The following is an 11,897-nucleotide window of genomic DNA, read 5'->3' as shown; positions in this document are numbered from 1 at the left end:
TGTAAATCTTTACGGGAGTAGAAAGCCTCATCTTTCTCCCGCGGAGCGGCTGGTAGTTTCGAACCGCTGACCTTAAGGTTCGCAGCCCGATTCGTAGCCACTACGCTACCAGAGCTCCTAAATCTTGAAATATTTTTTGTTGATGAATGTGACATCATTCTTTCTCAATATGATTCCCAGCATAGTAAATAAACCATGTGATTGCCTGTTTTTTTTTAACCACATAGTAAACCATGTGATTCAAAATAGCCAATACCAGTCCATCTCAGCTCAGTAATGACTACGATATCGATGTTTATACATTCCATTTTTGACAACTTTCAATTTTCCTACATTCATGTTTTGTACAATGTTCCAATCATTAATAGATGTTTACAGCTATTTCTCCTTTTACAGTTGTGCCCCATCAGCAAATTAAGGTCCCGAAGGCTTTACTCCATTCACATCATCACAGTCAACTGTTCTTTGAAGACGTAGCTCTTCTCCAGTAGTATTTTGAATGCCTTCCAACCTGATATGTTCATCTTTATCTGAAAATATTGTGGTGCTATTCTCATCATGTTTTAATACTCAATATTCTGGAGCTGACAATGTTTCACTGCTATTCATAGGTTTTCAGTGGTTAAATAATCAGAAGTAGTCCACTTCTCCTTCTTCCCAGTCTGTCTTAGTCTGGAAGTTCAATAAAATCTGTCCACCATGGTGACCCTGCCAGTATTCAAAATTCTGGTGGCATAACTTCCAGCATTGCAGCAATACACAAGCCATCACAATGTGACAAATTCATGGGGAGTCTACAAGAGACACATCAAAAAGGTGATGCCCATCAACAGAAGAATGGTTAAATAAACTTTGGTATATACACAGAACAGAATACTACACAGCACTGAAGAATAATGATGAATCTACAAAACACCTCACAACATGGATAAACCTAGAGTAAAAAATTGCTGAGTGAAATCAGTCAATCACAAAAGGACAAACTATCTAATGAGACCATTGTTGTAAAAAAGAAGACTCTTGAAAAACGAAACATTCCATGATGGTTACAGGGCGGTGGAGCGTGTTGGGGAGGGAAAAAATGAAGTGAATATAGACAGTATATAATACTGTTGACTGATGGCAATGGAGTGGACTACAATCATTATAATGACACGAAGTGAATAGTTTGTTGAATATGGGACTGATGAGATGTTCTGTAATCAATTCACAATAAAAAGATTTTTTTAAAAATAGGTGAAGGACTTAAACAAATACTTCTCAAAAATAGAAAAAGGGTCAACAAGCACATGAAAAGATGTTCAACATCACTGGTTGTTAAGACCTGGTGATCTGCACCTATGAAGATTACAGCCAGAAAAGTCCTAGGAGGCAGTTCTACTATGTGACGCTGCCTGTTTGTTGGCTGTTGGTTTTGTGTTGTTGTTGCTAAATGCCGATAAGTCATTTCTGACCCATTCTGACCCTGGGTTTCTAAGGAGCTGCTGGTAAGCTTGAATTGTCAACCTTGCAGTCCAATGCATTAACCCCAGCGCCATACCAGGACTCCTGTGGTTTTGTATATATACCCTTAATTATGTAGAAGAATTTCCCTTCTATTCCAATTTTGTTGAGTATTTGTTATTTTAATTAGGAATTGGTGTTGTTTTGTCAAATGCTTTTTGTGCATCAATTGATGTGATCACGTGTTTTTTCCTTTTTTAATTTATGTAGTGGATTATGTCGTTTTTCTAGTATTAAACCGTCACTGCATTATCTGGTATGAATCCCACTTGGTCATGATGTACTATTTTTTGATATGTTGTTGGATTCTATTGTTGTTGTTGTTGTTAGGTGCCATCAAGCCAGAACCGACTCATAGCATGATGTCACCCATGCACAGCAGAACGAAACAATGTCTCATCCTGGGCCAACCTCACTACCGCTGCCTCACTTGATGCCATCAATGATGCTACCTGGTTGATCCATCTCGTTGGGGGTCTTCCTCTCTTTCTCAGACTCTCCATTTTACCCAGCATGACATCCTTCTCCAGCGACTGTTCTCTCCTGACAACTTGTCCAAAGTATGAGAGACGAAGTTTAGCCATCTTGGCCTCCAAGGAGCACTCTGGCTGCATTTCTTCCAAAACAGATCTATTGGTTCTTTTGGCAGTCCATGGCACTTTCAGTATTCTCCAAAACTACAATTCAAAGGCATCAAATCTTCTACAATCTTCTTTATTCACTGTCTAGCTTTCGCATCCATAGGAGATTATTGAAAATACCATGGCTTGGGTCAGGCACACCTTAGTCCTCAAGCTGAAATCCTTGTTCTTCAACACTTTAAAAAAGTTCCTGTGCAGTAGATTTGCCTAATGCAATACGTCGTCTGATCTCTTGACTGCTGCTTCCGTGAACATTGATAGTTGATCCAAGAAGAATGAAGTCCTTGACAACTTCAATCTTTTCTCCATTGATAAGAATGTTGTTTATTGGTCCAGTGGTGAGGATTTTTGTTTTCTTGACATTGAGATACAATCCATACCGAAGGCTGTGTTCTTTGATCTTCATCAGTAAATGTTTCAAGTCCTCTTCACTTTCAGCAAGCAAGGTTGTATCATCTGCATATCGCAGGTTGTTAATGAGTCTTCCACCAATCCTGCTCAGCATACAGGCTGAATAAGTATGGTGAAGGAATACAACCTTGTCGCACACCTTTCCCAATTTTAAAATGTTCAGTGTTCCCATGCTCTGTTCGAACAACTGCTTCTTGGTGCAGGTATAGATTTCTCAGAAGTACAATTAAGTGTTCTGGAATACTCATACTTTGCAATGTTGTCCATAGCTTGTCATGATCCACACAATTGAAAGCCTTTGCGTACTCAATAAAGCATAGGTAAACATTTCTGATATTCTCTGCTTTCAGCCAAGATCCATCGGACATCAGCAATGATATCTCTCGTTCCACGCCCTCTTCTGAATCCAACTTGGATTCTATAGGCCAAGATACTTTGATAATTTTGCATTTTGTTCATGAGAGACATTAGTCTATAATTTTTTTTCTTTTAATGATGTCTTTTCCCAGGTTTTGGTATCAAAGTTATGCTTGATTCATAAAATGAATGTGAGTTTTCTATTTCTAAATTGTGGAGTAGTTTGAATAGAACTGTTGTCAGCACCTCTCTGAATGTTTGGTAGAATTCGCCAGTAAATCCATCTGGGCCTGGACTTTTTAAAGTTGAAAGTCTTTTAATGATTTGATCAATTTCTTTAGTGCTAAGTCTATTCAAGTTTTTACTTCAGTCTGTGTTAGTTGTATGTTTCTAGAAATTTACCCATTTCTTCTAGATTTTCAAATTTGTTGCAGTACAATTTTACATGGTGGTGTGTTATCCTTTTTATTTCTATTTTGATGTCACCCATATGATTTGTGTTTATTTGCATCTTATCCTTCTTTTCTACACTTAAAAGTAGTGTGTCAATTTTATATAATCCTTTCAAAGAACCAACTTGTTTTATTGATTATATTGTTTTTGTTTTTTGTTTCATTTATTTCTGCTTTAACCTTTATTACTTATTTTCCTCTGGTAGCTATAAGGCTTACTTTGCTGTTCTTTTCTCATTTTTGGAGATGCTGGGTTAAGGTACTGATTTTGGTTCCTTCTTCTTTTTGGATGTGTGCATTCATTGCTATGAAATGCACTATGAGAACTGCTTTTGCTGTGCCCCAAATGGTTTGGTATGTTGTGTTTTCATTCTTGTTTGATTCAAGGCATTTTTTATTGCATTTTACTTTTTTAATTACTCAGTAGCTTTTAAATTTTAAGGGTGTTGTTCAAATGAGATATAATTGATTCCCCACCCCTCCCCCTGATTTTCTTATTACTGATTTCAAATTTTATAGTGTTATGATCTGAGAAGATGCTTTGTAGTAGTTTGTTGTTTTAACATTTATTGAGGTATTTTTTTTTCTTTGTGGTCTAACATATGGCCTGTTCTTGAGAATGTTACATGTACATTGAAAAAGAATGCAGACTGTGTTGTTATTGGAGTGAGTTCTCTGTATATGACTGTGTTGTTTAGTTCTTCTGTGTCTTTGTTCAGTTTCTAGTCGTACTGTCCTTCATCAAAAGTGGAGTATAAAACTCTATTATTGCATTTGTCTATTTCCTTCTTCAGTTCTGTTTGTTGTTAAATGCTGTCAAGTCGGTTCTGACTCAGAGACTCTATTATTGCATTTGTCTATTTCCTTCTTCAGTTATGTCTGTTGTTGTTAAATGCTGTCAAGTTGGTTCTGACTCAGAGACCCTGTCCGAGGAGTAGCTGGTGAGTTTGAACCACGGACCTTGTAGTATGTCTTGTTTCTTCATGTGAGCTAAAATAGTTTGCTGTCTCTAGGATACTGCTGTCGTTATTTATATTTAACTGATACGCTATGGTAGGAGTGAATAGAGAATGGAAGCATGTGTACCATTTTCTGTTCACTGTTCATGAAGTTTAGGGTAAGTTTGGCTGATGCTGGCTGATGTGTATCATTGCTTAGGTGGTATAGGAGCTGGTATTAGCTCTTGTTCAGTGGGTAGAGTTGTAGAGAGTTCAGTTGTTGCTGAGCTGTATGGGTAAGGTTGCTGTCTCCTGTAAGATGGGACAAAAGGAAAAAACACACACAAGAAAATAAAATGGACGAAGCAAGCAAACAACAATGAAAATAGAATGATGAAAAAAAAAACAAAAAACAACAACACTAGCAGCAACCAGAAAAAAAGAGCAACAAGAGAAATGTGGAACAGGAAAATACAGGTGTGCAAAAGAAAAAACATAGAAAATAAAAGGAAGAGAAGAAAATACCAAAAAAATGAGGGGAAGATAAAAGAGAAAGAGACTAGAGAGTGATAAAGGAAAATTAAGAGTGAAAGAAGAGGGTGGAAATGAGAAACAGAAGAAGAAACAACAAATATAGAGATGGAAAGGATAAAAACCAAGGGAAGAGAGGAAGAAGGGGAAAAAAAGAATAAACAAAACCCCCCAAAACTCAAAAGTGAAAGGAAAAACAAAAAAAAACAGTGCAACTATTGGTCCCAGAGAGGAGAAAACTCTGTCAACCTAGGAATTCACCAGGACAGTGGAGGACGGATGTGATGGCTGAGTTCCCAGCCCTAGAGGGAGTTCCTATAGAACTATGTTCAGGGCATCCAATCTGGGAGCAGTTAGTGGACATCATTGACATTGCTAGTTTCAGTGTTTATCAGAACTAGAGAGCAGATGGGGGCAGGGTGGTTGATTATGAAGGTTCCTGTTAGTCTAATTCTGGCCTGGAGGCTCTGTGGGTTCTACAGATCTGCAGCAGAGCCCACCTCAATACAGGCATGAAGATGGCACACCAGGCATCTGCCTCACACTGGCTGAAACCATGTGACTCAGAATACCCAGAGACCAAGGTCTGCTGTAGATGAGGATGAGAGTGGGTGCCAGCCTCACTTCTGTTCTCCAAGGAAGTGTGGGGAGCAAGAAGGAATGGCACTTTTTCCATCACCTGTGTGAACCTGCACTGGTCAAGCCACCATACGTCTTTCCAAAGTTCCTCACTTAAGTTCAAGATGGCAACACTGTGTTTGGCCAGCAGTCTACGCACCAGCCAATTTTCTTCTTTTGCTGCCCCTGCTCAACTTCTCTTCCCAGTAGGTATTCAATCCATGTCTCTAACCATTTCTCTGATGTTTAGGTTTCCAAGATTGTCTTTCGTGTGTCTGTTTCATTTGGTCTCCCCACAGGGTCACTATGGGTCAAGACCTTAACACTTAAGAGCAACAACTTATTTGTTGTGAAGGGTCTATGTAGCATGTCTGCCTAGTTCATTCACCACCTTGCCAGAAGTCTGAAAATTATTCTTTTGCTGGATTTTTTTTTTTTTTTTGTCTCTTTCTGTTCTGGAATTCAGTTACACATAAGCTATTCCTCTTGATAGTATCTACATAAATGATTGTCCGTCTTCAAATGTTCATTAATTAAGCCTTCCATTGATTCAATTCCACATCCTTGCCCTTTGAATGTATTATCTATTTCTGATATCAAAGTATTAACCCAAGTCTTAGTATTATTCGTCTGACTTTCTAATTGCTGATTTTGTACAGTTTCCAATTTTTCATTTATTTTGTCAATATGTTCTTGTGTTTTCCTAAATTATTCTAAAGTTGGCCTTGTCTATGTTTCCCTTGACTTCATGTGCAGTTTCTCAATCACTGTCTCAATCCACTGACAGTACCTAAATATCACTCTTAATTTTAAATTCCTTATTAAGTAGTTCCCATACCATTCTGGTCACTTGTTTAAGGCACTGTCTTGTTTCCTCATTTAAGCTGAAATCACCTGGCCTCCAAGATACTGTGATGTCATATTTGTATTTAATTGAAAATTTTATGTTGATGTGTTCTCAGGAACTCACCAACTGTCTCCCAATGGATGCGATAGAAACTGGAAGTGTGAATGCAGTTCTCTGTTCAGTTTATGTAGTGTAGTTCAGGGTGGGTCCATGAGACTCTGAATGCAGGGATCATACACCTAGTGTATGACTCTGAGCAGAACAGAGGCTGCCCAGAAGTGTGCTACTGGCCGCTGGGCTGGCATGGCAGGAAGTGGCCATGCCCCTGGCTATGAAGAGGGAATGGGGAACAAGGGAGAGTTGACTCTCCTTGCCACCACCCTCCAGCTGTGTCCTGGGCCTCTAGGTCACTGTTATTAACAGCTACTGAAAACATTCAAGGTTGCTTTGCAGCTCCAGGACAGGACAATACACCCATTTTTCTTCTCTTGTTGCTCCTGTTCAGCTTCATCTCCTTGTCAGCACTTAATCCACCTCTGTCCAATCAACAGAAGCTCAGGGTTCCAGAATCACCATTAGTATCTGTTTTACTTGGTCTCCCACAGTGTTGTTGCAGAGGGTCTGCTCAGTGCGTCTGCTTCCTCCGCCATCCTGCCCCAGAACCTTGCCTGTCATTTTTATGGAAGCTGATTGCCAGTTCTTTCTCCTTTGGAGCTGCTGGGTGGGATAAAATTGCCAACTTTTTAGTTACCAGGCACGCATTTAACTATTCTACCACTTGTATTAACATTGCACAACCACCTGTATTAAAATTGCACAAAAACTATTTCTTACTTTGCATTGCAGTCTTATACAAAGTGACAATTTCATGTACATCTTCCAGATAGACAGACACACATTATTGGAATAATTTGGGAAACTTGAATATGAATTACTTACTAAATAACAAGGAATTATTATTAATTTCAACAGGTAAGATTCTAGCATGGTGATTATGGAGGAGAGTGTCCTTTTAAAGGATGCATACAGAAATAGAGACGAACATTATAAAACTTTTATATGGTTTGGTTATAAAAAAGCATAAAAAGCAAATATGACAAAAAATATTAGGTTGTTGAATGTGATTATGTTTATTGTACTACTCTTTCATTCTTTCTGTAAGCTTAAAAATTCGAAAGCTCTGGTAGTCAAAAAAGGTACTAGGGATTGGAGGTAAAAGAGACTAATTCCTATCCAAGCAAAACAGTTTTACTACACAGAAAGAACAACATAGTGAAGAAGTTAAACGTAATACTCATATACAGTATCTGCTATGGTTCCAGTTTTTCCCTAACCAAATACAATTTTCTACCTTATCAGAGGTGATCAAAGATCGTGGTTCAAAACTCGATGCACCAGAGATGTGGGCTAATGCTGCAGCCAATGCATCCACTGCCCCTTTTTCTTCTATCAGTCTCTGAGCTGATGGTCGGAAAAAATCAACAGCAGCATAAGAAACAGAAGCCAGAGACCTATGGTTTAAAAATAGTAATTTTCTTGGTCAAGACACAAGTGAAAAATGAAAGATAAGAGAATGAATGGGAAAAGAAAGAGCAACATTTTCTTATTTTAATATAACTAAGTATCTGCTGACAAAACTGGTGATTAAGTTTTTCTGATAATTGAACTAAAAGAGGTTAAAGATGAATAGCCTAATACAAAAAAAAAATTATTCAGCAAGGTCAGAAAGCATACCTGATGGCATCCATGCTTTTAGATTTAACTAAATCCATTGTAGAAGGAACACCTACACGTTTAAAAGTAATTCCCTGAAAATGAAAGAATTATATTAAAGAAAAATGGAACTCTTTACAATTAATTTTTAAATTAATAGTTTGTTGAATTTCCATTTCTTGGATACAACGATTTCCAAGCTTTAACCAAAGATCTGCTTTTTAAAATAAATTATGAATTATAAATTCCAGAATAAGAAAAAAATTTTTTTGAATTGCCCCTTTATTTGTTATAATCATGAAATTCCATTATAAAACAAAGCAGATTTCTAAAAAATAAAATAAAAAGATGCTGTTTATATCAAAAATTTTTTTTAATTAGCCCACCTTATTTTACAAAGTATTTGAAGCAGCATACAAAAACACACATATTAAATATAAGGGAAAATGTGAAATTACACAAAAAATACAGACCAAAGAAATGTATAATATCTTATAGGGTATCTTTTGTATCATTACTCAATCTTAGCTATTACCCCCAAGTCAAAATTTCCAGTCACTCATGTATAATGCTGGACTAAGAGGTATGAAATCACAATGCACTTCTGATTTTAGTATCAAGGGAGAAATTCAACAAGAAAATGAGAGTCAGCTCCTCTGTCTTCACAATAACAGCTTTATTAAAAACAAAGTCTTGCAGCTAATATAAATTTAGCTCTCCACATGCTTCACATCCAAAAGCAACTTAAACTGAGACAAGCTATACAGATCTATTTATGAGACTATAACAAGAGCTCTTTTCTAAGACACCATTTAGCTAATAAGAATGCCTGAAATAATTTAACTCGACTTACTGCTTTTTGTTCCACATATCTTAGTTGACCTCTTTCTCTTGGTTGGTAAAAGCATATGCAAACTCCTGTCCGGCCAGCTCTACCTGTGCGTCCAGAACGATGGATATAGGACTCAACATCCTAAAGTAAAACACACGATACCTTTAAAAATATGGCAAGTTACACAGTCATTTGAGCATCCAAACACCAATAATAATACTACTTCTAATAAAAATATTGTAATTTTAATCCTGCTACTTTTTTTTTTTTTAATAAGTTTTTGTTGTGAATTAAGTTAAAGTTTATATATAGCACTGATATTTGATGTGAAGATTCCTTCCCTTTCTTTTGGTAGAGTTACTACCTCCATGAATATAGGTGAGGTTCATCAAATTGTTACAATTTACCCTTGTTTCCTTAAAAAATTAATCAATCAATATTTTTTCAAGTTCTGATTATCAAGCCGTTGAGGCTAGGTCAAATGGGTACTGTCTGCAAGTTTGGGTGTTCTTGCATGTCTCCCCTCACTTCATATCAGCTGATATTTCACTCTCAGCTCTATCCCTCTGCGGCTATGTCCTTGTCCATGGGCTCAGGTGTCTCCAGGTCTCACCACACTTTGGACCAACCAGCCCTTCCCCTCGTCTTCTCTCTCAATGGACTGTGGTTGAACTCAGCCCATTTCTTCATTGCTGCCTTTCCCCCTTTTCAGCTCAACAGTAGACCAATGTGGTCACCAGTAAGCTTACATGCCTGCTCATGTGTTCCCTTTGAGTTTCAGTCTTAGAGGGGAGTTTCTCCTGAAGGATCTTGACTGCTTGCCTTAATTGCTACCTGGTGAACAGCCTGCTTGTTCTTCTGGTAGCCAGTCATACTGACATTTTTGTTTTGGGTTTTTCCTGATGGTCTTTCTTTGAAGATGTATCTTCTGTCACTCTAGCTGTTCGAGGCTGGTAGTTTGTCCTTGCTAGTGGAAATGTCCCACCTCAGAAGGTTCCAGATGGGATTCAGGATTCCACCTAAGGTCCTATACTCTGCAAAGGCTCTGCAAGAGGCCTATTGCACTGGGCAAGTTGTAGAATCCCTTTTAGGTATTCCAATCAGTTATAGGCTGAAGATGGGCTTACAAATTTTCTGTAATCATGTTTCTCTACATCCTTTCTATTCCATTCAAGTGTCTATTTTACAATAGTAGGCAAGTGAAAACAATATTCATAAGACAGTCAAGCATTTTAGTATTCTTTCCCCTCTTCAAACTATGCCTAGATACCTGTATCAAAGAGCCCTATTGTTCCAAGGCTGAGCATGCATCACTATTTACCTGTTCCACTTAGGCCATGCAAACCTGTCTCAGTGTTCCCCTATCTATCTTGTTCTTCCACCTCCTCCCCACCTTCTTGTATTACTGTCCCCAACACCCTAACTAAAACCCACACCCCAATCTCACTGTTGCAGTTACCTTATGTTCCATTAACTTTTCCCTCCATTTAAAACAGTCTATTTTATCCTGTAATTTACCTGACCTTATCAACACCTGGATCTCTATTCCTCTGTGTTTACCTTCTTTCACATTATAACTGTTTTGATCATACACTAATCTCCCAGATCATCTGTTCTTATAATTTTATTCTGTTCTCAACTCTTCCATTTGTTCAATCAACAAATCAGTTGTTCAACAACTCAATCAGTTCAGGGTGATGTTGCCACATACGTCAAACTCTGGTTGATGACTGTTCTTGTTGGTTCTCGATCCACAGAACTCCCTTTAGGATGTTTTTCATCACAGGGTTGGCTTGGGCAAAATTTCTTAGCTTGTGTTCATCCTGGAATGTTTTGATTACACAGTTGTATTTGACTGACAGCTTTGCTGGGTAGAGGACTCTTGGTAGGCAGTTATTTTTTCTTTCAGGGTTTTATATATGAATCCCCATTGCCTTCTTGCTTGCATGGTTTCTGCTGAGAGATCCGAGCTTAATCTGATTTGCTTGCATTTGTATGGTACATTTCTTTTTCCCCTAGCTGCTTTCAGGATTTTGTCCTTATATTTGATTTTGGAGAACTTGATAATGATATGTCTTGGTAGTTTTCTTTTAGAGTTTCGCCTTCCTGGGGTTCGTTGAGCTTCTTAAATGCTTATCTTTTAGCTTTTCAGGATGTTAGGGAAATTTTCTTCCAACATCTCTTCAACTATCTCCTCTGTGTAATTCTTCCTGTTCCAGTATGCCGATAATTCTTAAGTTATTGCTCTTCATATTGTCCAACATGAATCTTAGGCCTCCTTCAGATATTTTTTAACTTCTTCTGCTTGCTCTTCTATCTACTTAGTAGTGTTGAGAGATTTATCTTCTAGCTCACTAGTTCTGGCTTCTAACTCTTCAATTCTACTCCTTTGCCCTTTCAGTATATTGTCCATTTGTGATATTCTATTATTAATTGTTTGGACCTCTTTCTTTAGGTTTTGAATTGTTTCCAATGCTGTATTTATCTTATTTGATTTTTCCTGTAGCGCTTTCCTAACTGACTTCTTCCTTATGATCCTCAACTCTATTGTAGTGTTTTTGTGTGTGTGTGTGTGTGTTTGGTTTTTGTTTGTTTGTTTGTTTTTTAAGGTTTTTATTGTGGATTGAGTGAAAGTTAACAGGGCATATCATCAGTTTTACATTCAATAAATCATATACCTTGTTTCATTACATTGATTATAATCCCGCCCCTTGTACCATCAGTTAACAGTATTTCTATCTACTTTAGCTTTTTTTAAAAACAAACAACAAAAAAAACCCACGCAGGCATATATAATAATTTACATTTAGAAAGGGCACATTCTGCAAGTCTGCTCCTGGACACCAGCTCTTAGTCCTTCTCATCTTAGTCCATGAATCTAGAGTCCTCAGCCACTCCCCTTCTCCATGCCCCCATCTCTGGCGCTGCTGCTTCTCTGGATAAGGTCCCACATTCTGCCTGTGCACTTCTCTCTTGATGGTCCTAGGGTCCTCTGTTTCTGGACTGTAAGATTAACCACTCCCCTTTTTTTGTTACAAAACTTCTACCTTTACA

General features: G+C 37.7%; 1 protein-coding gene across 2 annotated transcripts in view; it reads right to left on the bottom strand.

Moving 5' to 3' along the window:
• Window positions 1-11,897, bottom strand: part of DDX50 (DEAD (Asp-Glu-Ala-Asp) box polypeptide 50) — a 56,742-nt gene that overhangs the window by 13,299 nt on the left and 31,546 nt on the right. For both annotated transcript variants that reach the window (XM_006835836.1, XM_006835837.1), the window contains exons 10-12: window positions 8,865-8,984; window positions 8,033-8,106; window positions 7,650-7,809 (exon numbers count right to left, since the gene is read on the bottom strand). In XM_006835836.1, coding sequence (XP_006835899.1) covers window positions 7,650-7,809; window positions 8,033-8,106; window positions 8,865-8,984 — 354 coding nt within the window. The remainder of the gene's footprint in view (window positions 1-7,649; window positions 7,810-8,032; window positions 8,107-8,864; window positions 8,985-11,897) is intronic.

The sequence above is a fragment of the Chrysochloris asiatica genome, unplaced genomic scaffold, assembly GCF_000296735.1.
Source record: "Chrysochloris asiatica unplaced genomic scaffold, ChrAsi1.0 scaffold00020, whole genome shotgun sequence".
In the NCBI taxonomy this organism is placed as follows: domain Eukaryota; kingdom Metazoa; phylum Chordata; class Mammalia; order Afrosoricida; family Chrysochloridae; genus Chrysochloris; species Chrysochloris asiatica.
This window is presented reverse-complemented; position numbering and strand designations above follow the sequence as displayed.